The 24,723-nt window shown below is 40.1% G+C and overlaps 1 protein-coding gene across 1 annotated transcript in view; it reads left to right on the top strand.

Annotated features, from left to right (window-relative positions):
- The first annotated feature begins 908 nt into the window (after positions 1–908).
- LOC104077506 (uronyl 2-sulfotransferase-like) overlaps positions 909–24,723 on the top strand; it is a 34,869-nt gene continuing 11,054 nt past the window's right edge. The window contains exons 1-4 of the mRNA XM_009578772.1: positions 909–931; positions 2,565–2,583; positions 2,835–2,932; positions 5,328–5,485. Of these exons, the coding sequence (XP_009577067.1) occupies positions 909–931; positions 2,565–2,583; positions 2,835–2,932; positions 5,328–5,485 (298 nt within the window). The remainder of the gene's footprint in view (positions 932–2,564; positions 2,584–2,834; positions 2,933–5,327; positions 5,486–24,723) is intronic.

The raw sequence follows: 24,723 nt of genomic DNA, 5'->3' as shown, positions 1-24,723 counted from the left end.
GTGCTCAGAAAACCAGAAATTCCTGTAAGTCCCGCTAGCAACCGAAGAGCAGCTTCCTTCAGCTGTGTTTAAGTTTTGTGATGACTAGCACACCTCAGGCTGACCTTTCTTTCGCCCCACTTCTTGGTTAAAAACTGTGATTTTACATCTCATGGAGCTGCATAATTATCATCAAGTAAGATCTCCTCTGAGGGGATAGATGGTGGCTGGTGATTTATTTCACAAATTATGAATACATTAAAATAGGAAAGGCGAGCAGGTGCTGCAAATGCATCAGGACCCTCCAGCGGCTGTAATGCATATCACAGCAGTGGTGGTAAATGGAGACTGGAAAGGGGCAGTGCTTTTGCCACAGAGTAAACCTGGTGCTTCTGATGTCAGGAACGTGAAATGTGTGCTGTTGTGTGGTGAAAAACTATAGGTTCCTATGAAAGCATACCTGACCTTTATCTTAAACCTTGAGTGCATCAGTGAGGAGTGGGGAAGATTTTTCTCTCTCATCCTTTTGCATTCCTTCCACAAATCAAATTTGAAGGGATCGATAGTTTAGATTAGTGCCGTCCCGGTTGTTTCAGTAATCCTACAACAGTTTACCCTAAAAAGGAATACTAAAAATCTCTTTTTGACTAAATATAAGCTGTTCACTTGTTAAAGCTGCAGGATTTTCCACATGATTTTATGTTGCTTTTATTGTATGGATGTTTCTCTGGCCATATTAATCAAATATTGCTTTCAGAAGGACAAGGAAGTCCCTGTTGTGCTTCTGGATTGGGTAATGATATTTATTTATCTCAGGGAATATTTTCCGACTCACTTATTCATTACTCACGTATTCATTATTCTTGCAAAGAAACAGTAAGTTTCTTTATTGTGAGTTAATGTCCCTTCACCTTTGTATAGGAGCGAGAATGGAGGAACAGCTCTTCGTTCGGTAATACTCACGATTTTTAAATCTTACATAAGTTTTTCTGCCTTCTAATTAATCCATTAATCAAGTGGAAGCTGGCTTGGACATAATTTAAAGTATTGTCAGAGCAGTATTTCCATTTTTTTTAAATCCAAGCAATTTATGAATTCATTGCAGGTCTCTACAGGTTCTTATGAAAACTGAAAATACGTATCCCTGAAAACATCTCTGGTAGTGTCTATAGTAAGAGCACAGTAAACCTTTTAATTAATTTTAATTCAATTTTTAATTCATTTTAAAAAAAACAACTATTGGGATGATAGGAGGGACACATTGCGTGTGCCGATTTTACTGTGCCACCAGTAGATTTCTTAGTAATATTCATAGCATTGAGAATGGGGGGCTGGTTAGCTTCAGCTCCGAGCCTTGAATGTCAAAATTCACGTCTTGACCATAAATCTTCTGGTACGTATTTAAGGCAAGCTCTTCTCAGTATGCTTGAATACACTGCGGGGAATAGGGGAGATGCGTTGTTTGTATCCCAGTGGGCAATTTTTATGTTGTTTCCTGTGATGGTTCCCCACCATGTGATTTACTTCCCAGCCCAGGATCTTCTGATGTGCTTATAAAATCTGATTTACGTGAGTGTAAGACAGAGGAGGAAACAGGATTGTACTTTGAAAGGCTTACGGACCCAAATGTGACAGTAATGAAGTTAGGCATGAGGGCTGAAGTTCTGGGAAGAGCTTTTCTGCGCTGAGGTCTCAGAATCGGATGCTGCAGCTGGAGGCCTGTGTCCCACGCTGCCCCAGGAGAGCAGGGAATGCTCTCCACGTCTCCCACGCTGCCAAGCGCTTCTGCCTTGCGGAGGACATGTTGTCCACTGAAGTGTTCTCTATTGCATTTTATTTACTTGATGAAGAATGGATTTGATAGTCATTCATTTGATATTGATGTGTATCAAGCCTATTGCATTATAAAAGCACACGTCTTTAAATAAGAATGAAGATTGGTTTTGCAAAGGTGAAATCCTTTCATTTTTGCTTATGTTGTCTTGCACCTTTGTTTTTTGCCCTGTATGTCTTTTCGGAGTCAATGGGTCTGCTTGCAGAGTAAGGGTCTATTAGACTAGATAAGGATAGTGGAATTCAATCCACTTGCAGGTGCGTTTATTATTGCGCTAGAGTAAAGCTAGAAATTAAATACAGTTCCTTAGGGAGCTATGCCTAGTCTTTGGAAAATGATAAATAGCTCCTAATTAGATAAATCAGGAAAATGATAAATGTTTTCTAATAAGCCCTTTTCTCGGTGAGGGTTTACACAATAGGCTCAATTCTGAACATCTGAGGAATGTACAGAATTGTAATCAAAAGTGATGTATGTTTTTGTATCAAGAGTAAGCTGTGCAAATTACAGCTTACGTTTGTTCATTCCAGTCATTGAATGAAGCAGAATTAAAAAAAAGAAAGAAGATAATTGTTGTCTCAATTTGATTTATTTTGGCTACTTCACGTTTCCCCCAGGGTGTATTTAGAAGAAAGAAGAGTCTGAAAATAATCTCCTGAATATTTTAAATATAACTCAATATGAAAGCTGATCCATGTGTCCTGCTTTGAATCATGCAGTAATCTCAGTATAATAATTGTGTTATTTGCAGCAAGGAAAAAAAAAATGTGGTTTTTGCATTCTAGGACAAAATTACTTTTTTTTTCCCCTCCCTCCTGAAACTTTTTAATGATATTTAGTAGTAGATAAATTGACTGGTAGATGACTTTTAAGGTATTTGATATAGCCTCAGCACAATCCTTTGACACTGAGGTGACTGTATAAAGTATGAGATAAAGAAAACACTTGTTAATAGAAAAAGGAAAATGCAGTATTCAACCTCTTTCTTTCTTTTTTCTTTTTTTCTCTTTCCTCCCTACAGGACATTAATGTATGTATCCTTGAAAACTACCCTGAATGTTCCAATCCCAGGCTATTTTACATCATACCATATTTCTGTGGACAGCATCCAAGATGCAGGTAAATACATACAAGGTATCCCAATTTGTTCAGCAGTAGCTGTTGAAAGAAACTGATAATAAAGAGGCAACAGTTATTTGAAGTACAAGAGAAAAGTGTAAGTACAATGTAGCACTGTATGTGGTAACTGCATGCATATATTTTGGAGTGAGGAGGGTAATGCAAATATATTACTATTTTTTTTTCTTGATTTAATACATGAATAATTTATCAAAGCTGGATGTATTTATGTGGGTTTTTCTTTTTTGGATTGGCAAGGTAGTGACTCTATGTGCTTGTTACTCATTTTACCTGCACTGCAATTTTGTAATACATGTTTTAGCTCTGCTCAGGTGCTCGTATCAGGTCTATATCTGAGGAATTCCAAGTTTCTATGTCTGTGTAAGAAATAGTAATCATGCTTAAAACTATGTGAAGTGCAGCCTTCTACTGCTGTAATTGAGGTAGTTCATTTTTAATGTCTCTATTTATGCCATTCTCATATTGCTGTATTATTGATACTGCGTAGTAAACTTTTATGCAATTATATGTGAATAATTTTAAATACCTTCTTGTTTTCAAATACTTTTGTGTTGTTGGTCAAAGCATGTGCTTCATTAGGTTTGTTCAACTTCAAGGTATTCTATTTATTTATTGTTACCACTTCTCCATAGTGGAACAACTGCACATGTTCTCAAAAATTTCTTTCAAAAGCCATACTTTTTTGTAGCAGTAAGAAGAAGTGAAAATGTGGTCATTCTTATGTCTCAGTTTCTAAGTATCTTTGCTGTAAAATCCTGCTTTAGTTTTTTGGCATAAGCGAGGGTCTGATTAAGAAACAAAACAGATTCATGACTTCATTTTCATTACACTTTTTTTTCTTAATGTGTTTTGGCCTCATTTGCAAATGCTTATGTTTGCACACTTAACTTGTATATATGAGTAATCCCATTAACAACAGTGACATGTCTGAATACTTTCACAACATATCTCTGTGGGGTTTCTGAGCAGTATATTGAAATACTGTTTTGTAGCTTGTTATACATGTGTCTCCTGTCATCATGCCATTGCACTTCCTTCAGCTACTTCCTAGTCTCACAAGGAGCTGCAAGAAGGAAGCTTGTAGTATTTGTTTCTCTTCCAGAAAATGGACCAATACAAAGAAGGTGGTAGGGAATGAAAAACCTGCTCCAAATCTGCTCTAGTGGGAGCGTAAAGCAATAAGCTTTTCCGTATGTCATCAGGAGAGCTTCTAACAAATGTTGGAAGTTCACTGTCGCATAGAATTTGCAATAGCCTCATGGTGAAACACTGAAACAGAGAGGTGGTAGATGCCCCATCCCTGGAAACGTTCAAGGTCAGGTTGGAGGGAGCTCTGAGCAACCTGATCTAGTTGAAGATGTCCCTGCCCGCAGCAGGGGCGTTGGACTAGATGACCTTTAAAGGTCCCTTCCAGTCCAAACTATTCTATGATTCTAAGTCAGGGAAGAGGTGTGATCTCCAGCCCCTCTCAGGTAGCCTGTGTGGCTCATATGTTCATCATACCAGCCGGACCTTGGGAAAAAGCTAATTTCCTTTAGTTTGGGACACTGGCATTATATCCCTTATTAATATGAATGCTGACTGCTGCTCCCAGGACATAAATTAATATGAGTTCATCTAAGGGACTTAGGATTCATATGCTTGTCAGACCTAATTGTGCTTCAATGAAACGATGAGAGAAGCATAAAGATGTACTGGTGTCCTGCCAGCTTCTCCTACTGGGGGAAAAGATAGAATAACCCTAAACTGATCTTCAAAACCAGTATCAGTCAGAGCAAACAAATGCAAATCCTGTAGCAGAGCCCCAGGGCAGTCAAGGGTAATGGCAGGGAAAGGGAAGCTCATGGAGACTTTGGCGCGAGTTAAAATGAAGGATAAGGTGGGAAACAGGCCGGTAGCCTCCTGTGTGGTATTCACTGGGTAACAGCAGGCAGTGATTGCTGACAGCCATTCTCCTGATGTGGTTCAGGGACACCACCACCCCTTAGCACCCTTCATCACCCAAGGAAGTCATTCCTCCTGTGAGATGGGTCATGCTTCCGAGTCGAAATAGAGGAGTTCACAAGTTTGAGCTTTTAAACAACTCAGCAAAAGATGTCTTCAGAATGGAGTGCTTCCACGCAGTGATTAACCTCCTTTTAATGTGATCATGTTTTTACATGCCAAACCAATTCTAGATGTTGTGCAGAAAAGCTCAGTAAGCTACTCAGGTTTGGTGGGAGGTTTTTATATTCTGTTAGAAGTACAGCACTGCATATTTTTTGATTCAGTTGTGTTCTTGGCTTGAATTTCTGAAGTAAAAGCATATTTAAACTCTTTTTTTTTTTTTTTTCTTTCTCTCCTCCCTCTCTCTCCCTCCATTAATTTCATACAGGGAGCCTGGTGAATGGGCCCTTGAAAGAGCAAAGCTGAACGTTAATGAAAATTTTCTGCTTGTGGGCATTCTGGAGGAGTTGGAGGATGTGCTGCTTTTATTAGAAAGATTCTTACCTCATTATTTCAAGGATGTGCTTAGCATCTACAAAAACCCAGGTAACTTTTTCCATTAAAAAGCTATTCTTATAGAAACTTTGGCAAAATCTGCATGGGTGTTGAAAGATACGTGTTTATGTCTTGTTTAGTCAATGGAAAGATTTATCTCCCTTTTATGGAGCAGATTTAATTGATGGGGAAGGGTACATATTCTGCTTTTATTCTTAATGTTACTGTGTGGTTTTCATTCCTGGGCAAGCACTTGGTGCTCCAGTGATCTTGCCACATGCCAGAAAGCTCCCGTTTACCACTGGAGTGGCTTTTTCTTCTTTTAATTCTCTCATACTCAGCTCTCAAATAATATTGTCAAAATATTCTCAAAATGGTGTCAGCCATATCTATCTAAGTAAACCTTCAAGAAATGGTTTGGGGAGCTGGACGCTTTGGAGATTCTCCAGTACCAGGATATTTATTTTCCCTCAACCTTGACTAAGAGTTGAAATTAAATGAACCTCCAGTTAAACTGAGTTTAGGTAAATTACAAATAAGAACACCTATTTACAGCACTTTAAGTACAAAGCATGCTGAGGAAAGAGACTTAGGAGACTTGAGTAGAGAAATGAAAACAGAAAACACTTAATCTACCCTTAAGTTGCACCCCACAGTCAATCTGAAAGGGTTCTCTCTTCTCTGTGTCAGTCCATCCCTCCCAACGCTTATTTATTGCTAACTTCTTTAGAAGACAGTCGTGTGTCCTATGCCTAAACCAAGAAATACGGTGCTTCTGCATGTCATTCCGGCAGAACTGATTTCCTGCTTACGTTTGGCTGGGCCATTGACATCGTATGAACCAGGGAGGGGTAAAACTTCCCTTCTTGCTTGGTGACTCGGTTGCATTCATGTCAATGTGAAATGCCTACAGCCGCTGAAATGTGTGGTTTGTACCAAGTTGTATATTAAAAACACATGGATCACAGACTGAATTTTGTTTTTAATGCATGCAGCTGATGGCTGGCTTTTGGCTGAGAGCAGCTATCACAGCTGCTTTGGAGAAATTATGGGTTTCTGTTCTTAACCAGGAATTATGGGTGACTGTCCACCAATCCCTGCTTCCAGGATGCATCTTTGAATGTTTGGTGTTTAGCAATGATACAGATATTACAGGGAAAGTGTGACATTCCTCCTCTGAACATGATTTCAGTGGGTCATTATCTGCTTGCAATAAGGCAGTTAAGGCAGCTATTTAGAAGGTGTGAGTATTACTTTGTTGTGGTACTGTATCCAGCCGTAGAGCTATTTTGCTCAATAGCAGACATAAGGAGAGCATGGTATGGTATTGTCATGAAAGCAGTGCCCAGTTTTGGATCAGTTATTTCTCTTTTCTTTCTAAATTAAAAAATAAAAAGACCTACGTTTATAGTATGTGGAAATCTTCCTAAAGGTTTGCACAATTCAGTCTCCAAGGTTTTTCCATGGGGATGTTAGATGAGAGGGAGGCGGGAGATCAATAGAAGGATGCTCTTTTTGCAATGAGCAGATTTTTCTTTGGGAATCTATAGGACTTCCTGTTCGTGCACCATAGCTGTTCTGTGCACCATAGATTTGCACTCTTACAATGGGGGAAGCTAACAAACAGCATGTAGGGTCTCGATTTTCATCAGGGTGTCCTAGAAATCATCAGGTGTGAAATAAGCAATCTCCCAGAATCTTTAAGTGTTGGATAATCTTTCTCATCTCTCTGTATATTCCAGTATTTGGGGGAGATTTGATCCCCTCTTTCAGGACAGTGATTTCCTCTGGGATTTCATGTGTAAGACTGGTCTTGTGTCATGTCTGAAGATTCCTCTCTTTCCTTCAGTATTCCCCATGCAGATTAAACTTTTGTTTTATTTTTCACATTCACTTATTGACAAGGAAGAATAGAAAGGAAACAGTGTCCTTGTGTTAAATCTCTCCTCCTCTTTTCATACATGCATATGTTTGGGGTTTTTTTCCAATCATAATTATTTTCAGGTTATTTATGAGTTGGTGCTAATGCTTACAAAAAACTTAACAGAATCAGCCAGAAAGGAAAAAAAAAAAAAAAGTGCTGTGTAAGAAATCCTACATCGTTCTCCTCAGGGCACCTTAGACCTGATCTGCAACACCCTCTGCTGTTGCATCATGAAGTGCTGGGAAGAAGAGATGTTATTCTGCCCAGCTGTGTGGTGATCCCACAAAGCAGCACATACTTTGGGCCAAAACTGCCCTTTTGTTGCAACTAACACTTGCAGAATAAATCTATACAATTTACAGTTTTGTCCGCTGACCTGCTGCTCCACCTGAGGTACAGCAGTCTTTCCTCTTTTCGTATAAAGAAAGTAAAGCTTTTCCGGAACTTATCTTTTATCAGTTTGAATATATTGAGATGGGAAAAACACAGTGAAGGACCATGTACAGAAAGGTGATTCACTTCCAGGTCAGTGAATCTCTGCACCAGAGTCCCGTGCAGTAAGCGGTTCTGGATTGGACACAATTCAAAAACTGGATTTGTAGAGCTGCTTTGAAGCAGAAAGTAACTGAAGGAAGGCGATTTCCATCCAGTGTTGCTTTAGTGGATTACATAAATTAGAAAGCAGAGTAGGAAATTGGTGATTGCTGTCCCACCAACATCACAGTCTGAACCAAATTAAAAGCACCTACCTCTTGCTGTAGGAAGCAAACTGCTGGATGTTATCAAACCCATAAAACTGCGTGTGCATTTAAGATATGTCTGCAGGAGTTCTGGGTTAAACCCCTTCTTCTTCCCAAAGTTGGGACCCTCCTCCCTTGTTACAGGTGCTTTGGGCGGGTACCAGATCACTACAGCTCCCATCCAAGCAAGCTTCTTATTATCGGAAGCCTTCAGTGTGGATTGATGCTAATAGCAATCAGGAAATCTGGAAACTTTTTCTCATCTCTATTTCTTTTAACCATGCAAGTCATATTCAAGCTTCTTTGTTTCTTCTGTGTTTGTAGTAAAATTTCTCATCTGAGACAGCATGTAACAACATTTATTAAGGAACCCTTGTTCAGTGTCCTCCTCCTAGCTAGAAGACAAAGCCTGTAGCCTTTTTACCTTCAAAAATACTTTGCTGCTATTGTTCTGAAGCAGAAAATCAGTAAAACTGTGGCTCCATTGATCAGATAAGTAGGGGGACATTTACATCAGAGAGCACAGAACTGTGAGTGCAGGTGTCTGTCTATATATGTAATGACACAGATAACTGCTTAATGCAGTATGACTTGAGTACTTTTATCGGTAATGCTAATGATTTGTTTTACATAAGCTTTACATAAGGAAACTGAAGAAAGGTAAAATATAAAAAAGTTAAGAGTGAAGTGCAGTTGACTTGTTCAGACATTACTACTAACAGTTGATTATTGAGATTTTTAATATATTTTGCTTGCCAGCTGCTGTGTATTTGTTCTGTGCTTTTTCTTTGATTTTTGACAGTGTCACATTTTGAAATGCACACCAATTTTTCTCAAATTTTGTAAGTTTTAAAAAGTTGGCAATTCTGCATGTCAGGAAATTTTAGTGTCAGAGGACACTAGGAGGATAATTTTCTTCATTGCCTTAATAAAAATGTTGCCTTCAGCTAATCCATATGCCAGATATTTTGATTTGTGTGTTTTATAATGATGTGCACAAAATGTGTAAGCTCTTTGTGGTGCTAAAGTTTTCATTGGAACCCATCTGGTTTTATCTTGTAGAATACTTTAGAGCTACAGGCTTCCTATTTTTCTCCTTTTCCACTCCCTCCTTGAAATTAAGTATTTTCTTAATGTTGATACCAAGTCAAGAATTGCGAAGGGACTCTCTTTTTTGATGCCTGTCTTGTCCAAAGTGACAAACTCTTCCTGCCTTGGCAGCCAGAACTGCCTTTGAGAAGAGATCAAAAAGGGGCGGGGGGGACAGGACGGTGGACGGACTGTTGAATAGATAGATGGATCGATAGATGGGTAGAATAAAAAAAAAAAAAATTACTGTGTTTACTAGATTTCTTCGCTAACACAGTAAAATTTGCTCAAAATCTTGTCTGTCTTTTTTCCCCAGCATTGGAGCAAATAGAGTCCAATTGCAGAGCCTTGGATTATATTTACTTCAAAATTTGGAAGTATTCCTTAACGCTTTGAAAGGCCTGAAATAGTTATAGCATAACTTACATGTAAAATCTCTCCTCACTCTCAGGAGCACAACTGAAGGAAAAGTAATTGGTCAGTCCTGTTCGTTTTTGCTGGCTGTAGCTCATTTCCATAGCCTGGCTGGTAGCCAGAAAGCAGAGAATACTTACACAGTTTCTTTTGAAATGGGCACGTGTGGGTTTCATATCTTTGGTGTTTTTAAGAGGCAGAAAATACACACTATGCACAGCAAAACATGGAATTTTCTTCTGCCTTGCCAACTTCTGTGGCATGGGGTAAAGTTAACAACATCTAATGTAAAAGAATAGGCAATAAAATGTTTTTTATCACCTCAGAAATAGCCCATATCCTCTCACCTTTCTGCAGGAGTTCATAAATTTTCTTTGGCACCAGAAGCCCTATAAAAACACTTCTTCCCAATACCAAAAAAAAAATCTTTGTTTCTTGAAAGTTATGTTTTGCATGGAGAATGTGTAGATCTTACTCTAAAGCAAGAAGACTGACAAGCTTTTCAAACAGCAAATTTTATTGAGTGCAATGAAATTACTCATGCTATCAGCTGTAAGAAAATATATTGTTCAGGTAAACTGTAAAATGTGCTTTTTTTGAAAATACAATGCAAATGTGATGCTCCTTAAGAATCACATTTACAGGGAACTTTTTTAACTGTAGTAGTAGTATTATACAGGGTAATGTGAACTTGCTGGTTTTTTAAATCCATTCTGTTCATGAAAACTGGTGACACAGTCTTGACGCTTTCTCTTTATGAGCTTCCCCTTCTCTTTAAACCCAGTAAGGAGGGAGATGCTGCCATTTGTTGTTATTGCAAGGCTGAGGTCTTCTGAGGCAGATGGTGAAGCCTTCTTTGATGGAATTAGGAAAAGGGTGGGATCAACTTCAGAAGCTTTTGCACTGTGCTGAAGATTGCTCCTGTGCTGGGGCAGCGCTGAAGGTGGGGCATGCCTTCAGATGATTCCTGTGCTGGAAGTGAAAAAGAGCATTTTCCCACTCCTTGTCAAAATGAAACTCTTTGCAAGTGGAGAAGGCTGAGAGAGGCTTTTCTTTCTTTCCTTATCCCCGCTTCCAGGCCGTCACTTTTTTAGCAGTGCTCCCTGTAGTCTGACTGATACCTTTAGTACTAAATTCCTGTGGCAGCCTTTCTCCCACCCTGTTCTTGGGCTGCTCTGGCAAGGTGTGGATGCTATGCATTTTGAAATGTTCAGGAACTGAGAATCATTTCTGGAAGAGTTGCTGTGATATGAAGAAAGCAAAGGGGGGGAAGGAAGATCCCACTGGTTTTTTTTCCCTCTGGGGAGCTGGAATGGATGTCTTTGCAGGCGCAACCTCCAAGAGCAAAAACTCTGGGTAAGAAGTGTTGAAAGAAGTCTGATGGAAGGAGGCAGTGCTTTTTGTGCAGTGTCCTTAAATAGTGATCATCCTATATTCTGCCTTTGTTCAGCACAAAATGAAAGGAAAGAAAAAATTAGGACAAGTGATCTGCAGCTTCTAATAGTCTGCCTGCTTCTCATGAGCCATACTTTCTGGAGAGGATTGTGACTGATATGTGGAAAGGGAATATATTGGCTCATCTCTTGTGCACAAATGCACAACCTTTTTCCCTCCTACAAGCATCTGCACTCTTGATGTGAGAACAAAAGCAGCTTGGATTAGATTCTATTTAAATTCTGAGATTTTTTTTTTGCATCACTTCTTTGCATCTGCTACTTTCTTAAAACAGAATTTTGGAAAACTTCGAACACATTCAAATGTTCAGAAACTTTGGAGACTCCAAACATGCTGTCCTTTCTTTTGCCTCACACTCTAAAAGAGCTTTGTGCTTTCCCTAAATAATACTCTCAAGAGGAATCACTGTGTATGAAAGTTTTCTACAGAAGAGGAAAATTCTAAATTTTGTGTGAAGGTAAAACATGAGGTTGGACTTGGGAAGTAACTAACTGTGTAATGCTTCCATGGCAAATTCCCATCCATTATGTGAAGCAAAGTAACTGTAGGTGCGACTTAAAAAGTTTTGTCCAGAAGGTGGTGTAATCTCCCTGCTTTTTCATGACTTTCAGGCGACTTGAACACTGTGCCAGTGGTAACAGCACATGTGAATTTACATTCTGCCTGGGTGATGTTTTCTTCTTTATCACCAAACATCCTGTTCTGAAAATAGAAAATAAAAATAGGAAATGTGAACAAACTGTTCCTTTCTTCTCCCTCTGAAATCTGAATGTTCAAAATTACTTAGAAGTGTAATTACTTTACGCTCTAAAACAATGTGTATACTAAAATAGGCAGTTTAAGCTCTAGTAAGAGTGTTTAATTGTATTTTTTTTTCTTGTATTGTAAAACAAATTCCCAGTTCTCTGTGTGCAAGAAAGGCAGGAAGGAGGAAGAGTCACAGCGCGTATCCCCAAGGGTGTTTGTTCCCAATTAGGTCAATAGCATCTAGGACATTCTGCACATCTGATCTGCTCCTTGGTTTGTTTTATAAAGCTAAAGGTAATATCAAAAGCTGTAGATACGTTATTTAGCTCTTCAGCAATGAAAATTCAAGATTTGGAGGGCAGAGAAAAACCGGACTGCCTGATCTGGGATGCTTTGAAGTTAGTGGGTGCACCAATCAGTGATAAGCACAATCAGTGGAAATATCCTTTCTTTTTGCAATTCCATAAAAGGAAAATATGTTGTTTTCTGTCTTTCAGAGGTTTCAAATCCCATTGTGAATAAAGCAATTTTAAGAATAGGAGCTCTTGGAAGGATTTGAGCACTTCTGGGCTTTCTCATGACTCTGTGTTTTTCAAAAGATCCACTAGGTCTTTGGAAGATTTGTCTCGGAAGCTAAACTTCTCTGTGGCAAGTTCTGCAGCAAAGATTGGCAGCTCATAACAGCTGCAGTTCTTCTGCTAAGGAAGGTGAAGCCACTCCAGACTGTGTGTGTGTTGCATGAGAGAGAGAACTGTGGCACCAGAAGGTTTATCCAAGATAGTATCAGTCTGACTGCTAAAATACGAGCAACAGTAAAGGTGTGGCAAGAGAGTTTGGCGTGGCTTTCCAAGTCCACATGGAGCTTGTATGCGTCCAGGCTCAAGTCCGCTGTATTTACTGTTCCCTGCTAGCGTGTACTTGTTAGGTTGGAGTTAGCTCGTATGTGCATGGTTACGCAGCAGAGCGTTTTGCCTATAAATACGTCTTGTGGCCCAAAATGCATGGCCCATTTTGAGATGAAAAGCGAGGTAGCTGACAGCCTGACATGACAATGACACTCACTCTGGGTAAATCTGCTCCCTGAGCTTACGGTGCAGGGAAGTGCGATTTACAGGTCCATCTGCCAAACATATTACTACGGCTCTGCTTTCTCCTAGAGTCAAGGTGAGTGGTTGACTTTGTAAGTACAGCAGCACCAACAATAATCATTTGGATCAGGTGAGAAATTAACCTATTTCATATTGGCAGGTTGGGATGGTGGGCATGATTCGTGAACTGGAGGAATGAGGAGGGCCAGTGTTGACCCACAGTGCCCCCCGCCCAGCGATCCTGGCATTCGAGAGGTTGGCCGCCTTCCAGGTCTCACCACTGAATATGGCAAAGAAGGATATGGTTTCTCTGCTTGCCAGTTACAATGCAGATTTTTGAATCCTTATTTTAGGCTTGGATTTTCATGGGACTTGAATTTGTAAAGGCTCTGCTCAGATTGAGTTGTAGTGGAAGGTGAAGTCCATGTTCCCTTAAATCATCCTTTGAAAAACCTAGATCAAATATTTCTCTTCTACTGGTTCTGACAACCTACAATGTATTGTAGAGATAGGCTAAGTTTTCATAGAATTACTGAATCTTTCCTTTCTTTGTGCTATAATACATGTTGTATATACAGAACTTGTGCTCTGCAGTCTGCTACCTTTTTCATATCGTTCTTTCCCATCAACTGGCAAAGTCTTTACCTGAAGCCAAACACACTTTTTTTTTTTTTGCATGCTCTTGTCTGAGCCTCTCCATCATGAGCAGAGTTTCCCCTCTCTAAACTTTCTGCATAATGTGTTTATACCTGTAGGATTATAAAGGCTGAGACCACCTTCATCTTCATCTTTTAGTGGAATTCCAAAAGACTTCAGCCTCCAGATTTTGCATTTCATCCCACATCTTCATGATGCTTGCATTGTTTCAGTTGCCTTTCATCAGATCTATTGATGGGCTGTCTGATTTTGGACCGAACCCACACAGATGTAATTTCATACTTTGTTGCAGTTAAAACAAAACTTATTTGTGGTCTAAATCCCAAAGGGCCAGTCAGCCAAACCCTTGCATCCCACGTATCAAGAATTCATGTGTTTTTTGGTTTGGTTTTTTTTTTTTTGTGTATCAGGAGATCATTTTGAAGGGTTGGTGCTGGTATCTTTCAAGCAACTGTCATGTTTATCTAAGGAGCATATCAGTCACTAAATATGTTATGGTTTATAACAGTGCTTCTGCTATTCATCTGAGGTTGATTCCCTGATGCATCTTTTGAATGTTTCCTGTTCCTAGTATAACAAAATGAAAAACCCATGGACAAGTAGCTTTATTAAAGCTCTGGCACAGAGGGAGAGCTGCATTCGGATACAGCATTAGCTATATCTCATAAATAATCCAGGGTCACTGATGACAAAATACCACAAACTTTTTAATGACAGACAATTAAAGCTTGCAACGACAGTTCATTCCTTCTTGACTAACTTAGTAAATAAAATCATAATGCTATTTTAATCAGTAACATTCCAGCTAAACCTCTGTTACTGCTTCTGCTTTAAAAATAGTATTTTAATAAAAATTATAGCAGTAAGAGATTATGCAAATTGCTTCTTTGACAACTTTGATTTCTCTTGAGGCAACAGAAGGCATAGAGGAGGAGGCAGACGGCCATTAAATCCCAGCTAATAGGCCTACTTCTGATCCCAGCTGCAACTCCAGTACATTTGCACAGGTCTTCATTTCACATACATGGAAACAAGCAAGTTGCACAAGGTGGCTGAGTCTGGAATCTGAAAAACTTTTGTTAATAATAGGACCAAAACAACTGAGAATTTAGCTCGATTATCGTTGTGTCCCATGGTACGTTTTCAGGGTCAGTGTCTGGGGAGAAACATCGTTTAACTGAAAACGGAGCATATTTGGCCTTGAAGACATAGGAACAGTATGGAGCAGATCTCAGAGCTGACTATTCACTTTCCTTTTAGGAGCATAATCATATTTTCAGTCTTCGAAGAAGACTATTGTATTTTTCCCTCAGACTAATCATAAGTCCTGCCTGTTGTATCAGTGATAGAATAGGCTACAAGTTAAACTGATTATTCTTATCCCTAAGACATCTTGCAAGAGCAATGCGAGTACCGTGAGGCAGTATCTTTGATGGCTCAGAAATGTTTTGAAAAATATTAAAGGTAAAGTAACTACAGAAAAAAAATTTAATTATAAAAAAGCTTTTACCTGTAATTTTTGTACAGTAGAGATGAGCAGCCATTCCTAAGGAATTACTTGGGTTTTCACATAAACATTGCAATTTAAAATCAAGTTTTTACGGTGATACAAATGAGCTGCTATAATAATTAAAATGCTGTAATAATTAAAATGAGGAAAACATGAAAGAGCATAAATTCTCACAAGTTAGGTGTGAAATTCTAGCAAGGCACTTTCTGGCATGCAGCTTGCTAAGGCATTAAAGCTAATACCAAAAGTTTTTTTTTCAACCACATCAGAACTAGGTGGCCTGTCAGAGAGTTGGGGGGAGGGAGACAGTGGGTAGCTGGGAAAGGTGACAGGGAGGCACTCTCAGGGAGGAGACATCCCCAGACTACATGTGTAGTAAATAGGTGTAAATAGACCAGTTACTCCCAGAGGACACAGTGTATTGCACACTAAGTCATCTTAAGACCACTGTTATTACTATCAGAAAAGAAGGGAAAGAATTAGTAGAATAAATTTCAGCAAACTTTGATTACAAAGTTACAAGAATTAAAATAAAGGAAATATATTAGCAGCGTAGCCCTCAGCTGCTACACAGGAGTCCCTTTGGTATGTCTCCCAGCCATCACTCCTGAGGGTATTATCTGCTCACTTGAGCTTCAGGCTTCTGCTGTTCACAGGCTTCACACCATGCCTGTGCTTCTTCCTCTGAGCCCCTTTGCTTTACCTGCCCTGGAGGCAATTTGTGGTGCTGAGAGCTGACCCCTTGCTCTTCCAAGAGTGAGTCTTTCTTGGAGTTTTTGCTCCTACTTCCTTTTCCATTTGGAATTTCCCAGCCTTTTTGATCTGCCCCTCTTGAAAACTTGTTTCTCCAAGAAGCTATAGCAAGAGAAGAGGTTTTTACTAAATATGGCTAGGAAGATTCCTTTTTTCTTCTTTTCCTCTGTTCTTGGAGTGGAATCACAAATTTACAAATGTAGTAAGAAAGAGCGTCCTCCCCTCTGCTGCCCTCTAGGCTCATCTTCCCTGTCTCCTCCCTTTCTTCCAAATTGCATTCCCATTGTGTTCTTTAATTAGTATCTTCTTTCCAGTTGGGCTGCTTTTCCTATCTCCAACATTTGCACAATTGTTACTGCACTTTATAAATCTCATCTTTTGAGTTGTGTTTGTACTGTTTGGACTCAATTTGAGTAATTTTTCAGTTACTTGCAGATGCCATCTACAATACAGATAACAAATTTGGTATTAGGGTGTGGTGTTTTTTTCTCTTCAGCTATCTTTCCTCCTTGGCAGTGTCAGGAATACTGCTGTCAGAACTAGTATTCACCAAGGATCTCTTTGAAACTGAAACTGCCAACTCTGCGGTGTGGACTGTTTTTCAATCAGCAGCTCTTTTGGAAGAATGGAAAGTAGTTAACATGACTCCAAGCTTTTAAAGGGTTGCAATGGTCACCTGGACAGCAACAGATGAAAGAATCCAATTTATGTGCTGGTAGGAACTATAATAAAGAATGGGATTAATAGACAGTTGGGAAAAGTCAGTATGGTGTCTGTAGAGCCTCACAATCAACTAGTTCCTTGAAGGAGTCAGCAAGCACAGGGATATGAGATGGTTCAGGTGCCATTTTCAGCAGGATCTCTGTCCAAAAGCTCTTAAAGAAAATAAGTTGTCAGGATGTGAGAGAGAATGTTCTCCTGCAGGATGAAATTGGTTAAAGAGGTAGGCATTAATTGTTTGGTAGTCTCCCCTTACTTTAAACAAGCAGGGGAGTCTCGCAGGGACTGTGCTCCAGCCTGGGGTAAATGTTCTCTTAAAAAGGTGAGACTGAGGTGAGAGAGGTCATTGCCAATATGAAATTACCAGGAAGCAACAAGAACAACGCTAAAGAGTTTTAGTAATCGTAACAAAGCAACACATTAAGTTCAGCTTATGTGCAGTTGAGGAGGTCTGTCCTTGGCACTCAGGACTGCAGTCTGCTGATGCTCTGGGTCCTGGTCTGTGTCCAGGTTGGGAGGAAAGTGCACACATTGTCAGATGGGTGAGTATTTTTTTCTGCACAGGAAAGCAGTCCCCTACAGGTCATCCTAGCCACTGGGCAGCAGCATTTCTATGGCAAAGAAATTTTTATGCAAAGCTAGATTAAGCCATGGCTCAGTTTTTCCAGATGGCGGAAAATGATGGTGCAGGACAGAAAGGCTAAATCCTGGCTAAATCTCAAGCGCAGCTGAAGGAGAGATGTTCATATTTGAGGTGCTGCCCTAGCTGCAAAGCAGGGAGTTCACACAGCTGTAGTTCTGATCTACGTTTAATTGTAGGTGATTCAGAAACATCAGTACGTACCTGCTCTTGCTCCGATTTATCTGTTCTCTTTCAAGTCCGTGTTCTGGGTAGGCAAAAGGTGGCAAGGATGACAGTGAAGCCAAATTTTCTGTAGAAATACCAGGCCTCATTTGCCAGCTAGACTTACCAGAGGAAGAAAGAAACTGTTGAGTTGGTTTCTGGTTTTGTAGCAGTGAGCAGCAGCTGTTTTGGTAGCAGTAGCAGCAGCTCATATAACAAATGTTTCATGATGAATGCAAACAAAAGCCAGCCCTGAAATTCCAGCTCCACCATGTACGCATAAAATATAAAACCAGTTCAAAATAACATAACTACTCAACTTAAGGGATTTTTCCCCCCCTCTAAATAAATTCCATATGACCATTAGTGTTTGGTCTGCTTGGTTCTCCAGGGCTCACCCAGAAAACATTTTTATCATACAGGCTGAGGGCAAAAAGTGAGCATAAAAACAGACCAAGAAAAAAATATTTTTAAAAGTGCACGTGCAAAGAGGTGTGTGGTTTGGGGGAAGATTTTGAGAATACCAAACATGCTTACTGGATTGAAATTACTGCTGATGTTTGTGAGTTGGCTGAATTCACTTGCCTCCAAAATAGGTCTTGGAGGAATACTTCATGCACCTCCGTGCAATTTGGTTTCTGAAGATGACTTGTGGTTTTAAAGGCATCTACATGTTAGAAGAGTGTTATGCCCTCTAGCATGAATGTCTTTCCAGATAGCTGGTGGGAGGATTTCTGGGGAATGCAAGTTGCTGATGAGTGCATACTCAGGGGAAATGAGGGTATTGAAGAGAAAGAAAAAAGTAATAACTGGAGACTCAGGAGAAATAGAAGAGCTATCCAGGGGGCAGAGCCTTAAATTGTCATCTTCCTCCAATTGCTTAAGTTAAAACAAGAAGTTAAACCCCAGCATTTACCCATCCCTTCCTGCTTTGCTGCTTGCTGAAAGTCTGGAGCAGCATCTGTTGTCTGCCCACGCAAGCGCTCCCGCTCTGTTCTCAGGCCCTGAAATATTCTCTCTTCGCAATCAATTTGCTTTCCCCATGGCTTGCTTTCACTTCTCTGGCCTGGTTTCCCTGTAACTATGGGATTAATCAGCTCTGTGCATCCACCATATGAAGAAACCCTATTTCTTGTGTTCTGCCAGATCAATGATAAAACAATATATCTTATTCCTGTGCCTTTTGCAGTATGATTCCATCTAATACTTTTTGGGTCGTGAAAATCTTAAACGAGGTAATTGTAGTGGTCTGTCGTCTTCCATAGTGTTTCTTTCAATTGAGTTTTGAAGGGTCTGTGAAGTTGTGTTACTGTGTGATGTGTTGCTGTACTTAGGGTACACGTGTACCTGTGAGTCATTATGAGTATTACATCTTTGGTATTACAGAGCATGCAAATGCAGGGCTTAGAACAAAATCTGTATGCTTGTCTCGGTCTTTGCTCCTCCTGCTGCTTGACTGCTTTGATTCATTTCCAATCAATCAGCTACATTATTTGATTTCTTGCTTTTTGTGGAGTAGAAGGGGGAAAAGGAGATGGATAAAGAGCACAACTGGATCTAGCAAAACAAGAAGAGAGAGGGGGTGGGTTGTTTTGTTGTTTGCTTGTTTCTAGCCAGAAAGAAGTGCGACACTAGTTACTGGGAGAGCCCAGTGGCTGGTTGTGTTGGGCCTATGTTGAGGGAAGACGTGGAGCACGCTGACATTGCTGCAGCAGAATATTTGGTGCATGCCTGCCTTGCAAGGAGCACGTGTGTGCACAATCTGGCCGGAGCCTCTGGTGCTTTGCAGAACTGCTTTTGGGATGTTAGCAAGTTTGGAGGTTTACTGCTTGGGCAAGAACATGTGCTTTTTCTGTGACATAAAATAAGAGTGTGGGATTAATGTGTGGCTGATACATAATATACATCTTCTAAAAGCTAGTGGAAATTGGACATGACAGGAATGAGAGTGTAGCCAAAGCAAATTTATTTAAAATGTTGAATGAAAACATTCGCAGAAAACTCTGTTTTAACCTAAATACCACTAAATATTTTGCTGGACATTGAAGTCTTATTTTTATTTTTTAAGTTTTCTTCCACTCTCCACTGTCCCTGTAAGTGCTCTACTAATTTCACGGTAGCCATGACTGATCTTTGAAGGGTCTTCAGGCAGCTGACAAACCTGGTTTACTTCACTGGGTAATTACTTAATGTCAGGTGTTTAAATTATGTACCAAGGAAACTGAACTCTCTGCATGATCAGTGAAGAGAGGTAAATGGCTGTTTATCTCTCTGGGGGTTTGTTTGATGCCCTGAGTGGCTGCCTTTTTTTATTTCTCACTCGTGCTGTATACTGGCATACAGTTGGGTAGAGATGGATGTTGTCAAGGAGTTGGCATGCTATGGTGTTTGTAGGAGCAAGGATGAAGTATGCATATAAAAACAAAGTTTATATCATGCCTTCTTAGTGCTCTCCTTGTCTATCCAATAGATAGATCTGTGCATCGTTGAGTGCTATTTGGGCTAAGCTTTTGGTGGAATTGTTTGGGGGTTTTTTTGTGGTGTTTGTTTGGGTTTTTTTAGAACCCTTGGTTGTATCTTTTCCTGCAGTGTTTCCAGGAGCAAAGTCTATGACCTAGAGTCAAAGTTTTGCTTTGTGGGGCAAAGAAACACAGCAGAAGCCCAGGACTTCCTTGCCAAGAGCAATGGAGATGAATGACGAGGAAGATCTATTCTAGTAAACTCTCGAGAAACCCCTGCATGATGACCAAAGCAGCTGCTAGAATAGTGCTTAGAGTGAATGAACTGCAGAAGACAGGAAACCTGGGAAAGGAGTTTGGATAGTAAAACTATGAAGGGATCTTGAAGAGGGTGAAGCATGGCAGGACCAGCTGGGGTAGGGGATGATGGTCAAACAAACCTGCTCAGGTATTGGGTAGCGAGGTAATTTCACCAATTGCTTCCTCCATGTTCTCTCCAAGGTTTTTTGGATGCAGTACATGTGAGATGCATCTCTGGTCTTGCACTGTCCACAGTTTGTGTTTCAGTGTTTGAGAAGTCCTCAATCCATTTTTTTGCACTGAATCCTGGTTCACGGGGACTAGTGTTTGTCCAGTTTCACCCTAAAGGTGTCAGGTAATAGTACTTTCCATGTCTTCCTTAGGATTATTAATTCAGGATTTGTGGATCTTTCAGGTGTGGGGTTTTTTTCCCTCGAGATTCTTATCCTACCCATTCCCATTCTTAATTTAGTTCAGTAAGTGGTAAATTCAGTGGTAAATTTTGAGTGCCTGTGATGGCAATTAAAAGCCATTAGAGACAGGGTATAATCTAGGAATCCTGGATGCCAAATAGCACTTTGAAGAGGTTATCGTCTTTCCTGGTTTTGGGTACTTAGTTTAGCCCATGATTTTGTGTGTTAAACCAATTTATTTTCTTTAATGACCAGGTGAGATGCTTAGCATGGAGGATGTATACTCTTTTTAAGCACAATGAAACAGATTTCTCTTGTTAAGATTTTTTTTTGTTGTTTGCAAATGGCAAATTGTTCTTTCCAGTCAGCATGGTGAAGAAGGGCGAGATGAGTGCTGTTGGTGTCTAAGCCCTTGAAAGAAAGACATTATCCTGATAGGCATATATATATATATACACATCCTGATATACATGTATATACATCCTGATATACCAAGAACAGCTCCCGTGGGAGCAAACCCTTTTCATAGTCAACCATTTTCAGCTTGTATTAGCTGAAAATAACAGGAAAAAATTGCAGCTTATACAACTTTGCCTGTTTGGTGCAGCTATGCCAATGCAGGTGGCTGATAGCAAGAAACCGCAGTCTGTCATCTTATACTTTAGCAAACAGCTTACCAAAAATGTCAGCCCAGTTCATTTAGGACTTTTACTAACAGAAGAGCAGTAAAGCAAAGCGTATTTGTCTGTATATTGAATTTCAGCATTTACTTGGCACTGCCTTCTGCTGCTGGTGGAATATGGCATGTGGTCCCTGGTAGGCTCCAGTACTTTGTGCAGTTGCAGAACACATTATTTAGCCTATTTTAAGGGTAGACTCACCACTTAGCCAGAGGTTCTGCTTTGAGTTGTGAAAATCATTTTCCTTGGTGCATGTTTTTGCAAGCTACTTGTAGAAATCAATGGTTTGAGTTCCTGCTTAATTCAGCTATTCAATTCACAGGCTGCTTCTGTTATCCTTCCAGACCACATCTTGGTGTACATCCCACTTGTTCAACAGGTTTTGTTTTAACAGAAATAAAAAGTTAGTGCATGGACACTTTGTATTGCATGTGCAGAAAGGGAAAAACTCCAAGTCCAACACATCTTTTCATATTGTATACACATGTGTGAGTAATTTTGTGAAGAAATGGCACATGATACATTGGTATATTTTATTAGCAATTGGCAATGCCAGACCAACATTTTGATTTCAAAGTAGTGGCAGAACTTACACAGATTGCCACTAAAATCAAAGGACGGATCTAGCACCGCATCCCTGTTTCGAAGTCTTAGCAGACAGACTGGATAATCAAAGGCAAAAGAGATACAACAAAAGTATTTTGATAAACAGATGTCACCCACTTTAAAGTGTTGAATCTCAGTTTAATTTTTCCCATGCTACATAAATAGTCCCTTCACTTCCTTCAGCCTTGTGGTTTTTCATTTCCCGCTGTTATTCAGACTAAATGGAAAAAAAAAAAAAAAAAGTAGTTATATTTATGAGGACTCTGTATTTGTTCAGTTTAGGGGTTTTCATTTCTTCAGTAAATGTACTTAACAAAATTAAATGCTCTGGGAATGTGCCGTAAATGCTGTCAACCACTGTGGCAAGCAGATGGATGAAGTTTCAGCTGAATGTGATGTACCCGGGTTATCGTGTTTGTTTAGAAACTGATGACCATAGTCGCTGGCCACGCCAGAGTAGCCTGCGAGGAATGTATTTTTAAAGAACTCGGCGTCACAATGTCATATTCCCAGCACCCGTGGGCTTACAGGAGAACTTGGCCTCCATCTAGACACTGAACTGGGTTCTGGGACCCGTATACTCAGCACTAAGAAAAAACCTGATTGCATGCGTTGGTCTCCCAGTGAGTGCTGAGCCTAGGTCAAAACATGCGCCTTAGGGCCCTGTTGCCATGTGTAAGTGCATATACACATCTAACGCGGTAGGTGTCCCTTCTACGTGAATGTACGCCACCGGAGGTGAATTTTTCATTTTTCGGACAGGCCTTTACAAAGCTCCCTTGACTTCCCCCCCACCATTGTTTTTGTTATTATGGAAACCCTGAATGTACCATTCCCTCAGATAACTTCTTCATCATGTTTTCCACAGAACTTCATTAAAATATTCTGGTTAAAAAAAAAAATATATATATATATATATTCAGTGGTGCATTCTGTCTGCAGATTTTAAAAAGCTGATCATTTATCGTTTCAGGATTTCTTTGAACTGTTGGGCAGGAATTAAATTTAGGCATTTATTCTTCTGGTAAGCTTAGCAAATTGAATAGGATTTTGTAGATTCAGAATCAGATTCATTGTTTTGAGGAGTATCTGTTGAAATTCGGCACTGAAATGTTAACTCTTGGTTCTTAATGATATTTTCTGTTACTTTACCAGATAAGTAAAATTTACTTATAGGTTCCCCTCTTGCTTTTAGAATTAGCCTATGAAGTTGAAGAAATCTCTTGCCCTGAATTGCATTTTTTGTAAAGTAAAAAGTATTCTCAGTCTGTGCTTTGGGACAACCAACAGTTCAAATCTGTGGTAAAGGCACATAGGTTATCATTTACTTCTGATTCTTAAATATGAAAAAGTTAAAATTAGTTATGTTGTATGGCTTTTTAACCACAAATTGCAGCATTTTCCATTAATTATTTGTAGCTCTAATCACCCCATCTCAAAAAGGATCTAACAGAATTAGAAAAGGTACAAAGCAGGAGCAAGGGAGATGGCCAGGGAATGGCTTTCATAGGAAAAGAAATTTAATAAAGAGACCTCTGAGTTTGGAAAAGAGACAACTGAAGTGGGATATGCTAGAAACAAAAAATGAACCATGCAAAGAGATTGAATGCAGAATGATTAGTCTTGATTTCTCAGGGAGAATCAGTTTTTAAGATTTTAAAATAGACTTAAAGGCTTGGGTGGTGTTGGTTGTGGTTTTGGATTTTTAAACCAACAAATAACTGTAGCGAGGAACTCCTTGCAACACACCATGCTGATGACCAAAACCTTAGTAGGATTGCAAAACCACTGCGTTCATGGAGAAGCTCGTTGTGTCACTATGTTTAGTAGCCATCCATGCAGCTTCTGGCTCGAGGGGTGCATAGCTGCTGAGCACCAGAAGCTGTGAGACGGCACTGAGGGAAGACACGGTCTGTGCCTCTGCCACTCCTCCTCCAAGCATCCACTACTGGCCACTATTCAAATACTCAGTATAGTGACTAAGTGGGTATTTCATCTGATCCATTGTGCCTGTTATATGCATTATGTATGTATTTTGTGTGTATTTTAAATTTCCTAGAGACAGGTGTGACAGGTTTGCCCACACCTGACAGCAGCCATTTTTACTCTGCTGGCTCTGGATGGGTTTGAGCTAACTTTCTTTATAGCAGCCTATATAGTGCTGTGTTTTGGACTTGTGGCTAAAACGAAGCTGACAACACACCAGTATTTTGGCTGTTGCTGAGCAGAGCTCACACAGCATCAAGGCCTTCTCTGCTTCTCACTCTGCCCCCTCGGTCAGTAGGCTAGGGATGTGCAAGAAGTTAGGAGGGGATACAGCCAGGACAGCTGACCCAAATTGGTCAAAGGGATAGTCCATATATAGTCCAATACAACGTCATGCTCAGCAATAAAAGCAGGGGTGGAGGAGGAAGAACGGGGGTTTTGGCTTCCAAGGTGGCCATTGCTCAGCGACTGGCTGGGCATTGGCCTGTCTGTGGGAGGTGGTGAGGGATTTCCTTTGCATCGCCTTTTTTTTTCCCCACCTATTAAACTGTCCTTATCTCTACCCATGAGTTTTCTTGCTTTCGTCCTTCCTGTTCTCTCCCTCGTCCCATTGTGGGGGCAGGGGGAGTGAGCAAGTGGCCGCATGGGTGCTTGGCTGCTGGCTGGGGTCAACCCATCACAACAGGGTTTCTCTCTTTATCTTGATGCAACTCTTAATGTTGCATGTCTTGTGAATAATGTTGGGGGCCTTTATTTCGCCACTTATGAAGATCACAATGTACAAAATTGCAGTGTTCTTCAACAAAAGCCTGGTTTGTTGCAGGTTTTGTGTTCTTTTTGGTAACCTTGCTCCCTCCCAAAATTGATTTTTCTTGAAGAGCTCTTCCTAATTGCTGTCACATCC

The sequence above is a fragment of the Fulmarus glacialis genome, unplaced genomic scaffold (genome assembly GCF_000690835.1).
Source record: "Fulmarus glacialis isolate BGI_N327 unplaced genomic scaffold, ASM69083v1 scaffold9845, whole genome shotgun sequence".
Lineage (NCBI taxonomy): Eukaryota > Metazoa > Chordata > Aves > Procellariiformes > Procellariidae > Fulmarus > Fulmarus glacialis.
The sequence above is the reverse complement of the archived record's forward strand: the minus strand, read 5'-3'. Positions and strand labels throughout refer to the sequence as shown.